The 19,561-nt window shown below is 42.3% G+C and overlaps 1 protein-coding gene across 1 annotated transcript in view; it reads right to left on the bottom strand.

The window, feature by feature from the left end:
- The window catches only part of ehd4 (EH-domain containing 4), a 36,929-nt gene extending 20,282 nt beyond the window's left edge, over positions 1-16,647 (bottom strand). Inside the window, exons 1-3 of the mRNA XM_080414723.1 lie at positions 16,108-16,647; positions 5,343-5,519; positions 2,367-2,464 (exon numbers count right to left, since the gene is read on the bottom strand). Of these exons, the coding sequence (XP_080270849.1) occupies positions 2,367-2,464; positions 5,343-5,519; positions 16,108-16,337 (505 nt within the window). The 5' untranslated portion in view covers positions 16,338-16,647. The remainder of the gene's footprint in view (positions 1-2,366; positions 2,465-5,342; positions 5,520-16,107) is intronic.
- Positions 16,648-19,561: the final 2,914 nt, after the last annotated feature.

Raw genomic sequence — 19,561 nt, 5'->3', positions numbered from 1 at the left:
GCTATCTTTGCCTCTTTGTCTTGCTATCTTTATCCGTGATTCCAAAAGGATTGAGAAGATGGTGTGGAATTTGGTAACCTCACGTCACCAGGCTTTCTAGTAGTGCAGCAGAAGCTAAGATCGCCAGGCTATCTAGGAATTTGGACTCATCTGTGGGGAGGGAGGGTGGGAGGGACGTTGGAGTAGTTAGTACATTGTTCGATCCACGGATTGCAAATATAAAAACAGGAAAAAAAAAAAAAAAAGGCTATCCAAAAATAGTAGGCCTACCTAGAGAGAAAAGATTGTTTTTCAAGTCCAATTTCAAGTCCATGACTTATTTAACCACGCAAGTATGTTGAGCCAACTCCATTATTCAGGTCAATTCGGTAACAGCTCAATGACCATGGAGAAAATGTAAACATGCAAATTCTAAAAATAAAGCCATTAATGGAACAATGGTCTGTTTATGTATGATATATATATAGCTAAAGCTATGAATAGACAATGACATGTATTGAATTGTTATGGTCCTTTAAACTAAGGCAGCAAATACGCACATACTGTGCACACACGCACGCACGCACGCACGCACGCACGCACGCACGCACGCACGCACTCTACAGAAACAACAGTGATCTCCCCAGTGTGAACACTAGCATGTCCACAACGTCCAGATGACTGATTCAGTACAGAAGTTCTCCCTTCCTCATAATGGCTTTGTCTTAAACGTTTATTTGCAGCTGCTTGTTTCATCTGACTCTGTTCACACTGGGACATACACACCTGTGTCACACTATACTCACTGTAATGACTGGACCTGCCTCTAAAACACACTCAGCCTTCATATCCAGACACAGATTCATTAGAAACTCGAAAGAGTGCTCCTTGATCCATCTTGATCACATTACTATAGAGATCATGTGTACCGATGTGCGTGAACTTTTGATAAAATCTGAAGGCTTAATATCAAAAAATGTGTTTTACATAAGTCGGCCTGCTGGTGGCGCTATAAAAGGCAAAAGTAAAAAATGCAGGGCATATGTTTTTCCTTGGCCTCTAGGGAGTGTGCGTGCAAAGTTTGATGCAGATCGGTGCAGTTATAGTTAAAAACGCAAATCGGCCTGTTATAGCACCAGCATGAGGCTGATTTGAAAATGTTCCAGTGGCATTTTTTCCTCTGCCTATAGTGGGAATGTGCACGTTCATGATTTGAGGCATTTTGTTCAAAACGGAGCAATCCTGCAAACTTTGGAAGCCAACCTTAGCCAATCAGGAGGGAATAAGGAAAATCGGACTGATCCGTGGTGATCACATGACTAAAGAGTTATGGTGTACCGATTTGCATGACGTTTGGATAAAATTTGTATGAGTAATATAAAACAATGGGTTTTACACAAATCGGCCTCCTGGTGGCGCTATAACAGGCCCATGTGAAAAATTGGGGGCAGAGGTTCTGAATTGGCATCCAGGGAGTGTGTGTGTACAGTTTCGCAGCGACCGGGCCAACGGTGCCGGAGATTAGCTGCTCGCGGACGGACAGGACACACGGACGGACGGACGGACACACGGACGGACAGGGGGTAAAACATACTCTCTTGCCATGCCTTCGGTCTGGCGGAGACTATTAGCAACCATGTTGTAGTAAACCTGTGCCATGTACCCAACACCCCCCAGAAACTATCCCATCAAGTGCAACATTATAGTAATCTTCAATTTCAAGATTGCTGGCATTACAGTGAGTCAACCAATAAGACTTAATAAAGTGCACAATGATCAGATCCTAGATCAGCAACATTACAATTAACCAGCAGTAAGGAGCAAAATGATAACATCATAGATCAGCAACATTACAATAAAACAACAGAATGGATTACACAGATCCAAGACATACCGAGCACATAATGTTCCTGTGATCTTAGGAAAATTATGGGAAAAGATGGAAGGAAGAAGTGACAGAACAAGAACAGAAGTATGAAGAGTAGAATAAGAAATTCTTGTTTTACTTTTTTGTACATTATCTGGTTAACAGAATTTATTTTTAGGTTTATATGTAACTTTTTGCTTTCACATCCTCTTTAAACACAGGGGAAAGAAAGAGAGCAGAGAACGAACAGGAAAGAAGGTATGTGTGCGTGCGTGCGTGCGTGCGTGCGTGCGTGCGTGCGTGCGTGCGTGTGTGTGTACACACAGGCCCTCTCAGCTTTTCTACTGACTGACCGTCTCTCCAACACTGTCTCCCTCTCAGCTTCCCCACTGTCTGTCTGTATCGCCTACTCTGCCTCCCCCTCAGCTTCCCGCTGTCTGTCTGTATCTCCTACACCGTCTCCCTCTGAGCTTTCCTACTGTCTGTCACTCCTACAACCGACAGGTTGATTCATACAAACCTCTACTGATGCGTTGCTTCTCTCCAGACAGGATGCCAGGTGTGTCAATGATGCTGATACTCTGAAGAACCTGATTGGGCATCTGGGAACAGATGAACCTACACACACACACACACACACACACACACACACACACACACACGCACACACATACGCACACACATACGCACACACACACACACACACACACACACACACAATGAATACACACCCACACAGTCAATGCACAGGCATGAGAGTCACAAGGAAATGTATTTGAGAGATAACAGATTATGTCTCAGATATAAACAATACTCATAAATCAAATTGTGAATCAAATATTGACGTTTTGGTCAGTTTGGGATTCTTCACACCACAACACAATGTTTAACTGTCTGTCGACGTGTGTGTGTGTGTGTGTGTGTGTGTGTGTATGTGCGCTTCATTAAAACAGTTACATCATGACCTCACACATCTATAACGGTCTGTCGACGTGTGTGTGTGTGTGTGTGTGTGTGTGTGTGTGTGTGTGTGTGTGTGTGCGTGTGCGTGTGCACAAGCCTATTGTCTGAATCTGGAAGGATCCTCTGCTGTTTTTATTAACCACTTAAACCCCAGCATCCGTATTGTGGGGAAAGCTTTCGCAGAAAATAGCAGATCGACAAGCTCACAAGGCGTTGTGAGCTTGTAGTTAAAGATGGGGGGAATGAGGGGTCCTTTATGTAATTTAATTCTTAGAGGATGTGTCCTCCAGTGTTAGAAAGCATAATTCAGCAATACACCTCCACAACACAAACATTAACAATAGTGACAGAGGTGGAGTGAGACAGAGCGGTTCCTCCCATTCAAACGTAGAGATAACATCTAAACATACATGATTAAATGATCTATATAAAAGCACTATTCTCTCCATCTCTGGTCTAAATAAAGAACACATTTCTACTTTGAAGACAAACGGAGCTCCGCCTTAAATGTGGACATGACTTAGTGCCACTGTAGCTGCTATAAATGTAACTTGGCCTCTGAACTCTGGAGCAGAGCAGGGCCTGGTAAATTGGCAAATGGGAACAAACACACTCCATACTGACATGTGGTGTGACGCACAAACACTTCCCCCACGGAAACAATAACTTATTGTAGAAGCAGGTTCCTCCTCTGTACAGGACGAACCTGGATTCCTGGGTAAGGAATGTCTGTGGTACGCTCACACACACACACACACACACACACACACACGTACGCACTCGCGCGCACACACACACACAGACACACACACACACACCTTGCGTAACAAGTGGCTGGGCTCTCCTGTTATCATCTTCTGAAATATTTCAGGAAATACATTTTAGTCTGCATGTTTTCCTGCTAAATTTAACCCCATCGTTTGTACACTGTGCCAGTTGACAGGCCAACAAGTGTGTATGTCTATGTTTAAAAAGGAGGTTGAGCTTCCACAATGCCATTCTCGGTAAAGTGCTAAAACCAAAATGAAAGAGATAGTAAATCTTAAATTTCAGGTCAAGGAGGACAAAATACTTATATTTAGTTGGCTCAGACCTATAGAAAAATGCTTATGTGTTTCGGCACAGATCCTTCTTCAGTGTGCTTATGTGTGTGTCTTTGTATGTCTGTGTTGTCTTGTAATTCTATTCTTCTAAGGACAAAAATGTCAGAGGATGTGATTAGAAAGATTAGAGTCAGGTTTTAGGGTCAAGAAAGATCAGGAAGATCAGAAATTGTTAGTGAATGAACAATAGAGTCATAAAGTCAATAGACATCAATGGAATGTTCTCATTATTATAGTACAGCACAATTATTTTATGTATTGTGCTATAGAGCTGCAACTATCAATTATTGTTTTAGAGATTATTTGATTGATTACTTTTTTATGTCAACAAAATAAATACCTCATATTTTTTATATTGATCTGTCCCTGCCCCTTGCACACAAAGCTGAAGATGGTACACATGGTTGGATGATTTCAGTCCCTTTTATTCTCAGTTCACTGTCGCTGGAAAAGTCAAGTCAAATGATTTGTGGTTTGTCCAACGTGTCTTTCCATGTTCCCTTTCTTTGCCATTGATGTGCAATTATTGCTGATGAGACAAATTATAATACTGATTACAGCACTTGATGCAGTTTCATGTATGGTAATACATATATGGCTGAGATTTCAGTTCCTTCTTTCTTTTCTGTGCTGGAAAGGTCTAAAATAATGTATGGTTTATCATAAAGTGTCTTTCAAAGTTCCTTTTCTTCAACATTACTGCATAGTTGTTGCTAATGAGACAAATACATTTCCCATTCGACATTATGAAAAGAATAGCTATGGTTGAAAGGTAGTAGTAGCCTAGTACAAAACATTCTGAGACAGTCTCAGGCCCAGGGGCCTATGTACAGTATGTAGTGTGTGTGCATATGCACGTGTGTGTATCACACTTACAGGCCTATGTACAGTATGTAGTGTGTGTGCGTATGCACGTGTGTGTATCACACTTACAGGCCTATGTACAGTATGTAGTGTGTGTGCGTATATGCACGTGTGTGTATCACACTTACAGACCGTGTCGTTGGCTGTCATACTGAACAAGAAGTAATCAATCAGTAACAATCAAAACTAACACCTCAAAACTGAAGCCTCATATTATACACACACTGAATGACTGGCTGTTTGATTGAGGTGTTTGGTTTGTGTGTTAGGTTTTAAATGCAAATTATAATTCAGCAGCGACAACCTCGCGGTCTGCCACCTCTTATCAGTAGAACCACATGTTTATAATATTAACAATGTTTTGTGATAAAAAAACAAATTAATCATCTGATCTCAGAGCTGTGGGTTCTCAGCTCCACTGTGAGGTCATGGAACATTCCAGATGCCAGGCCGCACACACACACACACACACACACGATAGCCAGTAATCTTGGAAATTGACAATGATGAATGATCGGTCTTGGGTGTGTTTGTATGTGCTTGTGTGTGCTTATGTGTGCTCGTACCGGTTAAGGAAAGAGTTTCCGAAGGCGTTCAGTTTCCTGAATGGTTTCTTGGGGTCGACAACCAGGGCGTTGCCAGGGATGACACCCTCGTTCTCGCCGTACATCACTGCTATGAATCCATCTGTCGTTGGTTCTGGACCAATCCGCATCCCTGGAAAATCCTGTTCCAACAGATACCTGTGAGAGAGAAAGAGAGGTGTGATCAATAAGTGTTCTGTATCATCAGTTCTGGAAGTGATTATTGTTTACAGTGATGCCTTATGACTGAACCATGTTACTCATAACATAATGACTGTTCATAATGTTTGAAGTTAGGCGGTGGATATTCAGCCGTCGTACCCACTGCATTATTTATTTGACAATCGTTCTAAATTATTACATTATATACTGGCTGTACAACATGTGTTAGGCAATTTTACTATATTATATACGCATTATTACATTATGAGTTGCTAACCGGGGTAAATGTGCTGCTTAATGTAATGGCCACACGCTCCAGTCTCTGTACACAGTACAGTCTGTGTATACACAAAGCTGTCTCTCTGCATAGTCGGTCTACTCTACACAGAACTGTCCTCTCTATATAGTCTGTCCAATATACGCAGAGCTATCTATGTGCACAGTCTGTCTACTGCACACAGAGCTGTCTCTCTACATAGTCTGTCTAATATACACAGAGCTGTCTATCTGCACAGACTGTCTAAAGTACACAGAGCTGTCTCTCTGCACTGTCTAATGCACACATACACAGATTACCAATTTCTGCTGCGGTCTTAACACTCGCCACTAGAACTCCTCATTCTCATATCACTTCTTGGTTCCTATTTTGATAGATGCTAGTTATACAATCCAGATTTATTCACATGTTGTGTATGTTATTTTTATTTTATTTAGCTTGACCACAAATGCTAAGCAAGTTATTTGGATGGCATGTTGTTTAGAGTAGACTGATGCTAGGTTTGATGTTTACCTGGTATCCTAGTTACTTGTAGCACTTAATAGATTTATTCGCACCATTTCCCCAGTCGTTTGTTGACTAGGGTTCATGTCATTTACTTCAATCTTGCACTCGTTCTGGATAAGAGCGTTTGTTAAATGACTAAATAGAAAATTGTAACATGGACAGGCCTGTCTAATGCACCCTGTCTCTCTGCACTGTCTGTATAACATACAGAGACCTGTCTATCTGCACTCTCTGTATATATATACAGACCTGTCTTGCATTGTCTTTATAACTTATACACAGACCTGAGAATTATCTCAATACTGGATCAGACAGACAGAAATACAGGCTGAAAGTGAGACAAACAGTATTTACAGAAGCAAGACTGTGAGACAGACAGACAGACAGAGGGCAGAAAGACACACTCAGTCAGACGGACAGACAGATATGCAGAGTTGTAGACCAACAGAAAGACTGGCAGACTGACAGGGAGATAAATCAAACAGAACAATGAATCCTCCCTTTCCTTCTGTATTGTTTGGATCCTGGTACTGAGTCAACACTGTGCGCACTCAGAAAACACGTGCGCACGCACGCACGCACACGCACACACCACAGTTTATTTTGCTGGCACAGTAGACCAAACTAAAGGTCAGAGACAGAAAGGGGTAGAGTTTCCATAGAAACCAGTTGTAAATATGCCGTTACTGATATCCGGAACTGTTCTCAGATCAGGCTGTTGCTGACACCCCCTGTCCTCCACGTAGCCACTGAAGGATGGCTGACTGGACAGTATACTGAAGATATACTAGAGAACTCCTGTTCCAGGATGAGTTAATGTATACAGTGTGTGGTCCAACAACCAAACAGTCACCTCTCTTCACAGCAAAATGTAACTCTGAAAGTGTAAATATGGACCCATATGGAGTTAACTCCTGAATCTTCATTTAAAGCTACCGTAATAGCAAATATCAAATTACTAATATATATTATTAATATGTCAATATTCCATTCACTCCAAGCCCATAATATTGCCCATACATTGCCCTGAAAGCCTGTCTGTGATCTAAGTCAGTGGTTCTCAACCTGGGGGTCGTGACCCCCAGGGGGGTCGCCAAATAATTTGGGGGGGGTCGCCAGATATTTTGGTGAATGTGAAAAAAAATTTTTATAATATATAATATAATATATATAATTTTATTTTTTACAAAATATTTGTTTATGTTATTATTAATTCATGTTTTATCAGTTAATTTACTAAATTCAAGAAAAAAATATTTCATTATTAACATTAGGAACCCTAACCCTAACCCTAATAATTCTCAAATAACCTATTATAATTAAATAACCTAACCCTAACCCTAAAACCGAAATAAAGTAACCAAAAACCGGGAAAAAAACATACCCAATCCGCCCAGAACCGCAAAAAAAATTCGGGACCCCCCGCAGGGTCGCGGGAAATAATATCATTATTTTGGGGGTCGCGGCCTGAAAAGGTTGAGAACCCCTGATCTAAGTAGCCTGAAGGTAAGGAAGGTGTTACTCCTTTTGTTAGGGATACTAGACCATACCCGTAGGGGGATATGAGCACCCAAAGTGTGCTGTTTGGCTTATGCGCTGAGAACAGACATTTTATCAGGGATCGAAAGTGAGTTTGTACTGTGTAGTGTGTACACACACACGCACATCCCGTCGTGGAGGCACAGAACACACACAAACACCCGCGCATGTAGATCTAACAGGCGGAGCCGTCCCCCGTCGCCAACACACACACGCGCGAGCCGTCGCGAGCACACACACACACACACACACACACACACACACACACACACACACACACACACACACACACACACACACACACACACACACACACACACACACACACACACACACACACACACACACACACACACACACACACACACACACACACACACACACACACACACACACACACACACACACACACACACACACACACACACTCATGCGGCCCGTCGCGAACACACACACACGGGCGTCGCGCAAACACAAATAATGTACATTGTGACACGTGCCTCCCCAACGTGCATGCGCACGTGCGTGTCCACGCATACACGGCCAATTGCTCCAGCCACTGAGGAGAACCGGGCAGCTTCACCACCACAAACAAACAAACAAACAAACAGAGTTACAGAGGTTTGTCAAATTATAGGAGGATAAGGGTTCCAAACATCTGTATAAAGAGGCCGGTATGCCCATGCCAGAGGGGGTAGTTCGGTCGTGGAGATTACCGTCTTTGAGGGTGTGGTTTGAAAAGGTTAAATACTGCTTACAAGAGGAGTTTGGGAGGGAGCAGGGAGGTAATAGAGAGGAGAGCAGAGAGAAACAGACGACAGGGAGGGAAGGCAGAGGCCTTGTTAGGATAAGATGCGGTCTGCTTGCTTAATGATCTGCTAAGAAACTTAAAAACTATGCATTCACCTTTCTGCGTAGTTAGATTACTTAATTCTCCCACAAATAGCCTAACGAGTTATGAAGTCACTTTACAAACAGTTTTGATGTATTTTAACAACTCATACATCATAATTCTGTCATATGGAATAATATGCTTACTATGCTAGTATCCTTAATTTATCAATTTATAGCATGCACATTTAACCAAACGGAACATAACGGACCTGTAAGCATCCGTTTGGTTACATTTGTACACTCTCAGAGTTGAATTAACATTCAGGGTTTTACTGCAGCGACAGGGATGTTGAGCAGGATATGAGCAGTAGTGGAAAGAGTGACTGTATGTGATGTTGCTCTGATGCAGTCTGGGGTTCTTGCCACCAGAGCTATGTTTAGACAGACTAAAATAAAAACAACTAGTTTTCCCCTTCCTTTCATCTCTGCCTCGACCTTCACGACCTCACAATGACTTTTCCAGGGTTAAGGAAAAGTGAGAAAAGGAAGGAAGTGCTGTAAAGACAAGAGAAATGGAATGCGGCACAGAGTCCCTGTCCAAGTACTTCCTGTTGTGCCAGCCGACCAGAAGACAGAAAAAAACAACCTTGGCTATTGAGGTTATCCGGTCGCCATTTTGAATCCCCAAACATACTGGGGAAACCATGCACCAAGGGAATGAGACAATCCCCCCTCCCTTTCAATTTGTCCTTGAGCAAGGTACTTCACCATCACCTTCTCCACACACACAAACCCCCTAATGTCAAGGCTATAACAGTTAACATGATACCAAAACCCAATGTTTCTCTCTATATATCTCTCTCTCCCATACCCTGTCACTTTCTCTGTAAGCCCTTGATTGAACGATAGTGTCACACGCCAAAAATAATAATAATAATGCATTTTATTTATAACGCACTTTACATTCTTGCGAATTAGTGATGTGTCATTCATGATCGATTCGTTCAAAATAACTAGTTCTTTGCCGTGAACAAGCTCGTTCACTTTCTGAAACTGTTACGTTCACGCTATCGTTCATGCCCCCATCCCCTCCCCCCGCACACAGGACGGGAGGTCGGGCTGTACACGCGACGTAAAAAAAACGCTCCCGCGATGGTGTTTTACACTAGAAAATAGCGCTACTGAACGAGAACGTGAACGAATCATTTGAACGAATCATTGCCGTGAACGTGAACGTGAACGAAATTGTTTGTTCACTGAAATGAACGTTTTTTTCCCACCACTATTGCGAATCTCAAAGTGCTACAGGGTTTAAAATAGCAGATCTAGAAGCTCACAACGTGTTGCAGATGCAAGACACTGTCGTACGACTGAGCATAAATTGGCCATTACTCTGTCTCTCTCTTTCTATATATATCCAGTAACAGCTCATCAGCACTCATCATTCAACCTCTCTATTGATCTATTCTGTCCTTCCTCCTCCCACTTCCCATCAATGAATGACTCATGGCCCCCCCACACACTCACACAATCTCTCTCTCTGTCTCTCACCATGCCCATCACTACATTTTCCATCATTCATGACTTTTCTATCTTCCTAAACCCAATGATCCTAGAGCAGATCATTCATTTGTACAGTAGACTGGTACAAACTGGTATAGATGTCTCACTACCTCCATCACCACCACCCCCCCCCCCCTGCCCCCCAACCCTCTTTAACCCTCGGTCTCCCCCATCCCTCCTTCCCACTTCCATCTGTTTACTCAATCCCTCCTCCAGTGCCATCCTGTCGGAAAAGGAGACAAGGTCAGGGGCCATCAAACAGATCACAGCAGAGAAACACACACGCACGCACACACACACACACACACACACACACACACACACACACACACACAGTGAGTGTAGCTTAAGATTTCCACATGCAGTCACATTCAAACTCCTGAGGCCAACATTCACTGATAACCAGAATGAATGAATGAACCAGAACTCACTCTGTGCCTGGAAGTCTATTTGTCTCTGTAATAAATCACTACTAACAAGTGATAGCCAAAACATTGCTTAATTGTTATTAATGATTTTCTTGGCTGGGAGTGGGGGTGGGGGGGTTGCATCACAAAATCTTGTACTTGACTTTAAAATTAATTGAAGAAGATTTTTTTGCTATTTTTGAAAATTTGAAAATTCTTATTTCAACTCAACTTCAATAACCTGTGCTGTTTTACTCTGTATAAAGGTTTTATTTCAACCAATGCACATGACAGATTAAATGTGTCGACTCTGCACTTCATTGGCCTCAGCTCCCATGATTCATAGCATTCTTTTTAAGTTCCCATGATTCATAACATTCCTCAGGGCAGGGCGGAACCCCTATGTGTGTGTGTGTGTGTGTGTGTGTGTGTGTGTGTGTGTGTGTGTGTGTGTGTGTGTGTGTGTGTGTGTGTGTGTGTGTGTGTGTGTGTGTGTGTGTGTGTGTGTGTGTGTGTGCGCACATGCACAGTGTTGCAAAGTGCTGCAGAAATCTCTTCCATAGAGAATAACTTGTGTAAATACTGTGATTTTGAATGAACTATGTGGTACAATTAATAAACAAAACTAGCATGGTTACTTCAGTGAGACTTCCCAGAGTGACAGATCCCACCCCTACACACCCATCTCCTTCACCTTGCATAGCAACCAGCAAGTTGTCTGTAGCCAGCAAATACTGTATGAACACACACACACACACACACACACACACACACACACACACACACACACACACACACACACACACACACAATAAGGTCACTGATGATGTGTGTAACTCTAGTTGGAGGTCATTCAGTCTGAACACTCCAGATCGAGTCTGTGTTCAGAACCACTGAAACAGCCACATACTGTATCCACAAGTCTAAACATGATCTTCTATTGAAGGCAGGGCACCCGTTAGCGGCTGTAATGTAACTCTGTAAGCCTGCTGCACTAGCTAGGTAACCAGCTGGCTTGTGAATGTTAGATGTTATTAAGTATCTGGGAACACACATTGATGATAAACGGCGCTTCAGAGTCAGAGATACATTTATCTGTAAGAAAGCAAGTCCGAGACGGTTTTCAATCATGATTAGCTGCGGGGGAGTGGCATTATCCATGCCAGGATATCTTGGAGAGTGTTTATGTTTATAAGCCTCCTTAAGTTCAATATCTCGGTTTGTCTAGGAAATCTGAACACAATGACCAAAGAAAACGAAACCAACTATAATCATCAAAATGGTACAGTACAGTACGCCATCAGCTAAATAAACCGGCTGACCTGTGCAACACAGATGTATGAACTGAAGGAAGGCATTGGAAATTGATGACGCAAGTCAGTTGTTTGAGATGCACCTAGGTCAGCGCTTTAGAACACCTTTGGCAGAGAAAAACGGTCGACAAGAGGTGTTTGTTTGGTGCCTAGTACAATTGGTCTGCTAAACAAAACTAGGTGATCGCCATGACTGCATTAAATAGTATTTGGGAAGCGATTCTATTAAAAGGTCCGAGGTCAAGTTGTCAGGTTGTACTTTGTAGCCTACCAGTGGCACATCCAGCTTGTAATGCCTGAGTTACACTGTACTGTTGCTTGCAGGTGTCACACACCAACAATGGCAATCTACAAGCTCATAATGCCTCAGGTTGTAGTCCATTGTGAGCTTGTATATCTGCAAGTATTACTCAGGCGTCTGACACACAGCCGGTTAGCCATCTAGCCACTAGCCACGCAGGTGAACCAACCAGACCAAGGAAATTGTAAAGACTGTGTGTGTGTGTGTGTGTGTGTGTGTGCGCCACTTTGCTATGTGTACATTTGCATGTTTAACAAAACAAAGCATTACTGCATGGGCAACAAAAGGCAGCTATTGTGGTGACAACCTGTGTGTGTGTGTGTGTGTGTGTGTGTGTGTGTGTGTGTGTGTGTGTGTGTGTGTGTGTGTGTGTGTGTGTGTGTGTGTGTGTGTGTGTGTGTGTGTGTGTGTGTGTGTGTGTGTGTGTGTGTGTGTGTGTGTACCAAAAAGGGGCGTGTTAACCTATTTCTCAGTAGGGCATACTATCAGGCCAGCCCAGCTGTGTGTGTTCAAGTGTGTGTAACGTTATATAGGCTGTTGTCAAGACAGATAGGACTGCAGCAGGTTTTTGGTCTAATTAATATACATATACAATTTAAGTTGCTTTTGAGGATATTCACAAGTATGCTAATCATGAAAATTCACCACAACAACATTATCTTGGTTTTTAGCGTTATATCCGCCCATCTCCACCCGTGTGCGTGTGTGTGTGTGTGTGTGTGTGTGTTAGTGATGGGTCGGTCATGATCGATTTGTTCATAAGAACTAGTTCTTTGCCGTGAACGAACACGTTCACTTCTTGAAACTGTTACGTTCACGATTTCGTTTTTTCCCACCACTAGTGTATGTGTGTGTGTGTGTGTGTGTGTGTGTGTGTGTGTGTGTGTGTGTGTGTGTGTGTGTGTGTGTGTGTGTGTGTGTGTGTGTGTGTGTGTGTGTGTGTGTGTGTGTGTGTGTGTGTGTGTGTGTGTGTGTGTGTGTGTGTGTACCTTGGTGGCCAGCCCTCATGGTATCCACCCACTCTGTAAAGCTTTCAGCTCAAGCACACAGTCACACCAGAACTGGTTGTCTGAACAACGTCATGGTTGTGTTCTCTGTGTAATCAGACCACAGTGGGCTGGACATGGTCAGTCTGTTGACCATGCGGTGAATGGTTACTCCGCAAAATCCTGAGTGTTCATTTAACTCAGAGTGTACTGTCCCTTCACAAATCTGCAGTTCAGACTGTTTAATATTAAAAAGTTAGTTGTATACTAACCCATTAAAACCGGAAAGCATCAGACATGTCATTATAGATTTTTGCTTTGGCTTCTCAAAAATAGCAGATATACAAGCTCACAGTGCGTCACTTCGTGCCGTGCTGCGAGCTTGTACATCTATTTTTGAACATTTCTATAAAATCTTGAAATTGTGAGAACTTCCGAACTACTTTAGAAGGCATTTGTAGAATCGGCCTCAGATCTTAATGGGCTAATACAAAAAAGGTTCTCAGGTGAACACCGCCATACTCAAAAAATGTTCCACAACTATTTGGTGCCCATGTCTACAAATACAAGCACATGTAGGCTAGCCTACGCAAGTTCACTGCACACTTCACACAAAAAGACATAAACACAAACATAAACACTCACAGTGACAGACAAACATAAACACACACCCACACACAGTCCAGTCCCTAGATGAGAGGAGAAAGGAAGGATCATGTCTGGTCCAGCAGTCGTCGCTGACTGAACAATAGAACATAGGGGATCAGACCTCAAACTAATAAACAAACAAAACAGAGAGAAAGAATCCCCCCCCCCCCCGCCACACACACACACATACAGTGTGTATCAAATGTATGAATAATATATGATCTTAAAGCTTTTAATAATATTGTTATTAACTTTTATGCCAATGAAGCATGCTGAATTGAATTGAACTGAAATTGAGAAAGTCAAGAGGTTACTTGGAGAGAGCGAGAGGAGAGCGAGGGGGAAAGAGAGAGGTATTCCCTTACTCACTCATTCTCTGCTTCTCTCTTCCTTTATTTTACATTCTTGCCTCCAGCTGTTTCCATACTGTAGCTGACAGTAAAAGTTTAGAATCAGTTCTAGGTTTGAAATGCAAACACCCCCACCAGGTAGAAATATAAACAGGGGGGCTCGGGTAACAGATGAGCCCCAGGGGTTCAGTAGAAGAAAACAGAGAAGGGTTTGGTTAAGGTTTCATTTTTAATTCAAGGATAACACCTTCACTAAAAGCGACACAGAAATGCTAGAACATGGGTTCATAAACTGTTAACAAGCTTTTCCTTTGTATCATTTCACTTGTCTTACCATGTCTGAATAATTTGGCCTGACAAAAACTAATAATGGCCTCATTGGTAGTTAAGGGATAGTTCACCCCAAAAAAATCTTATTTTCTATCAATTACCCACCCCATGAAGCCTTGAATTCATGGAGATTTTTTAGTTTTTGTCACATTCCTAAGCCAATAACTTAAACGATGACTCCACTGGTCATCAAATTATTGGCTTAGGAATGCGACAAAAATCTCCATGAATTCAAGGCTCCATGGGGTAAGTAATCGATAGAAAAAAGTAATTTTGGGGGTGAACTATCCCTTTAAGTTTTGCCTCTATGGAGGCTGACATATGCTTGATATTTACACTACACACATTTCTCTCACACATTTCTCTCTTGTTGGCACCACACACACACACACACACACACAAACAAACGTGCGCACACACACACACACACCCTTGGCCTTATCATGCATAGGTAAATCCTGTTTATTGATCCATTTGTAACTCTGAGAGGGTACAAATAAATATTTATACCCGCTCATTTTTACTGTGCAAGCATGTTCTCCAACGTTTAATATCATGTACTTTATGTTCATTACATGATGATGCAACATTTACTTCTGTGTTGGACCAGGATTGGTTTGGGTTAACGTGATCTAAGACAAAACAACACCACAGGTGTAGCTTTTTTATTCAGCTTATACATCGGCTATTTTCTAAAGATCTTTTTTATACATTTGAAAAGTACTTTAAGTATATTTAGATGCCAATACTTTCGTACCTTTACTCAAGTAAATGTTGAATTTCGGCCTTTTAATTGTGACAGAGTACTTCTACATTGCAGTATTGATAATTTTTACTTAAGTAGAACAAAATGTGAATACTTATTCCACCACTGGTTATTACTTATTACTTAACGTGGTCTAAGACAAAACAACACCACCATAGGTGTAGGGCTATTCGTAGTGCGTCATGACACGGTGGTCAGGTGAGGAGGACAGGTCACAGGTGTGTATAATATACAGTGGTGGAAAGTAACTAAGTACATTTACTCAAATACTGTACTTAAGTACACTTTTGAGGAATTTTTACTTTACTGGAGTATTTCCCATTTTCAGTACTTTTACTCCTCTACATCTCAGAGGCAAATATTGTACTTTTACTCCACTACAATTATTTGAAAACTTTAGTTACTAGTTACTTTTCAGATATAAATGATGATATTATGAAACATACATTAACCACTTTAGCCCTATTTTATACATAGGCTATTTGAAAATAGCCGATCTACAAGCTCACAACTGTTGTGAGCTTGTTGTAGATCTGCTATTTACAAACATTTTAGTACTTTTACTTTTGGTACTTTCAGTACATTTTGATGACAATACTTTTGTACTTTTACTCAAGTAAATTTTGAATTATGGACTTTCACTTGTAATAAGAGTATTTTTATTTTGCAGTATTGGTACTTTTACTTAAGTAAAGAATTTGAATACTTTTTCCACCACTGCAGGTGAGGAGGACAGGTCACACTCACAGGTGTGTATAATATACCTGATGAAGGTGGTCTTCCCGGTGGAGTACTGGCCCACCAGCAGCACCATGGGCTTGCTCTGGAAGTCGGCCGCCTCCAGCGCCGGCGAGTGGAAGTCATGGAAGAGGTAGGTCTCCTCCAGAGGCAGCAGCTTCCTAGTGTACAGGCTCTGGAGACCCTCCGTCACCGTCTGGTACATCTCCCCTTCTTTATTCCGACCTCCCTGCTCCTGTTTCACCCAGCTGAACATAATGACACCGCGGTTCACCTCCCGTAGAGCGAGAGAGAGAAAGAGGGGGGGAGAAGAAAAAAAGCAGAAGTGAAGGATTGTGTGTAATGTAGTTCCTTAGAGTCTCCAGTCAGCAGCAGCAGCAGCAGCGCCGGGGGGTTTCTCTCACACACACAAAAAAAATCCTCCGTTTGTTGTGCGCCGCGAGTGTTAACTACCCGGAGGACTCGGAGGTTGCACTGCTCTGCTCTGCTCTCGCTCTTGGCAACTGGAGGAACTGGACGTGGCACCTGATGGTCTCCTGGCTGTTTGACCGCAACTACTACTGCTGATGCTGAACACACACGACTCTGTGTGGAGAGCAGTGTTGCCAGATTCTGTGAGGGAACCAAGCAACCAGGTCTACGAAAACAAGCCCAGAAGCCAAAAGAAGCGACTATGAACATTAGCACCTTAAACATATACATTGGCTATTTGAAAATAGCCGAGCTGCAATAAAAAAAAGAAAAACACAAATCTTGTATGGGGGTCCCTGGCATAAAATATTTTCAGATGGGGGTCCGCAGAGGCGCAGACAAATTCATATTCATTTGGGGGTCCTTGACTTGAAAATGTTTGAGAAACCCTGGTTTAAACAACATGGAAGCATCCGAAGCAAGACCAAGTAAGCAACTACACTTTAGAAACAACTAGTCAAGCCAAAAAACGCAACCCGCAACTACCAATATCTACAAAACTTTACAAAACAAGCCCAAAGTCGCTTTAATAAGCAGACCTGGCAACACTGGTGGAGAGAGAGAGAGAGTCAGAGAGAGGGATGTATGTTGTGTGTGTGTGTGTGTGTGTGTGTGTGTGTGTGTGTGTGTGTGTGTGTGTGTGTGTGTGTGTGTGTGTGTGTGTGTGTGTGTGTTTTGGGATGGGGGGGTTCCAAGTGCGTGTGTGCGTGCGTGCGTGTGTGCGTGTGTGTGTGCGCGCGCGCGTGTAAGCGCTCACACCACTGGCGCGCCTACCTGGGGGCACCGCCCTGCCCGCTGTGACGCAGCCACTAACGGAGGCAGGGCAACGGAGAGAGGGAGAGGGTCGAAAATATACTCTCTCAATGTCAAAGTAAACCAGTGAGGGAGTGGGAGAGAGAGAGAGAGAGACAGAGAGAGAGAGAGAGAGAGAGAGAGAGAGAGAGAGAGAGAGAGAGAGAGAGAGAGAGAGAGAATTATATTCAATAAATAATGAGATATTTTACATTTTACCATGCCAATACTACAACCATTTTAATTGAAGAGAGAGAGGGGGAGAGAGAGAGAGAGAGAGAGAGAGAGAGAGAGAGAGAGAGAGAGATTTAGCTAGTCCTCCCAATGATGTCATCGGGAGAAAAGTTATGGGATACTACTGGAACATGTTGTTTTAATGACAAAGTGTGATTTATGTAGGCTATCTGAGTGATATGGACTTTTTATGGAATTCAAAACAAAACATTCAAATGATGATACTGATTTACAGGATAATGAAAATGTATCATGGAGAATCAGTAACACTGACTACAGTTTATAGTATTAGTGATTATAGGTTAAATAATACTCTAATAAGTCTACTCACTAATTATGCTGTTGTAGCGTCCCCTGGTGGACAGAGGCTAGTATCAAGAATAAAAATCACAAGTGTTTATTTGTCACTTACTCATACAGGACAGGACGGGTACAATGTTGGTGGGACGTGTTCCAGAGACAGTGCTAACATTAATACGACATACTGGATGAGATAGAAATAAAGGTAAAGGCAGACTGGCAGAGTGGCAGTATTATGAACCTTTTAAAGACAGGTATCTTCTTAGCAGCAGTATCAAAAGTGTGCAAGAACAGAGGCATAGTATATCGTATATCTTTAACTGCAGTGTCAAATGTTCAAAAGCAGCAGGCAGGTACGCATACATACATGAAAAATCACTTCTATTTCACTATGTGCATATGCAGTAACATTTTGCTGGTCAGGATTCTTACAGTTGTTATATTTTGTCTATTTTATTTTGGCTGAACAGACTATTTTGGACATGAACATCCTCCATCTTCTCTTCCATTTTCAGGACCTCAGATGTTTTCCATGTATCACATGGAAAAGATGTTTTCATAATGGAAAACATATTTTCCATGTGAAAAGATGTTTCCACATGGAAAACCTCTTTTCCATGTTTCACTTCAAACATGGAAGAGATGTAAGAGAAAGAGGGAAGGGATCCATGCCCGAAAATTTCTGAGGACAATACGGCCAAACTGTGGCTGTGTATTTATTATAACACTACAGAAATACTAAAATGCTACACGTAACAGGACCCATATATTACGGGTCAAGTTAAAATAACATTCAGGATTTCACTGTGTAGTCTGTTAAGTTCACTGAACTTTATTTGCTGTCACCACAGGTAATAACAATATACAGTATAATACTATAATAATCACAGGTAATAACAGTGATATTTAATAAAACAATGATCACAGGTACTAATAATAATCACATTAAATAAAGCTGTGATCTAGTATCTCTAACATCTTCCAATTTTCTGTCTTCCTCTTTGATGTCATGGAGACCTGGAAGCCTTTCAATCAGTTTCTTCCTCTCTTCCTGGAGCTTCCTCCTCTCTTCCCGGTGCTTTTCAATCTCTTTGTCCCTCCACCCCAACTCCCATTCATTTATCTTCTTGGTTAAACAGTCTTCCTCCTCCTCCAACATCTTTTCTGTTTTCCGGTTCTTGATCTCTCCAGTCTTCCTCTCTTCTTCCTGGAGCTTTTCAATCAGTTTGTCTTTCCACTCCAGCTCCCGTTCATTTATCTCCAATGACATTTTTATCTCCTTGATGCAACGGTCTGTTTCTCCTGTCCTCCAATTGAGGGATCCAGGCGTGATGTTGGAGGCGGTTGGACTGCTACTTGGTTGCATGAGCTGATGCAATGAGCTTGGATACTTCCTCATACGCCTGAATGTGTCTTGACTGCACTCTCTGAGAGACTGGATGGAGAGAGCCTGTCTCCTTCCAGAAGCATTGTCCACTTTTTTGAAAGACCAGAACTTCTTAGGAGTTAAGGTCCCATCGTCAGGCCGAGGTTCACCATCCTGGGCTTGAGATGATGGATGTGGAGTGCTGAAATCTCTTGTACTCTTTGATTTGCCAAAGAAACGCATCTTCACCACCCTCAGGACACGGGCTGTCCCCTCACAGCTGCCTTGACACGCTGCTTCACTGGATTTCAATGTGA

The sequence above is a fragment of the Gymnoscopelus braueri genome (genome assembly GCF_963280865.1).
Source record: "Gymnoscopelus braueri genome assembly, chromosome: 19".
Classification (NCBI taxonomy): Eukaryota; Metazoa; Chordata; class Actinopteri; order Myctophiformes; family Myctophidae; genus Gymnoscopelus; species Gymnoscopelus braueri.
Note: the sequence above shows the minus strand (reverse complement) of the source record. Positions and strands in the feature narration are given on the sequence as shown.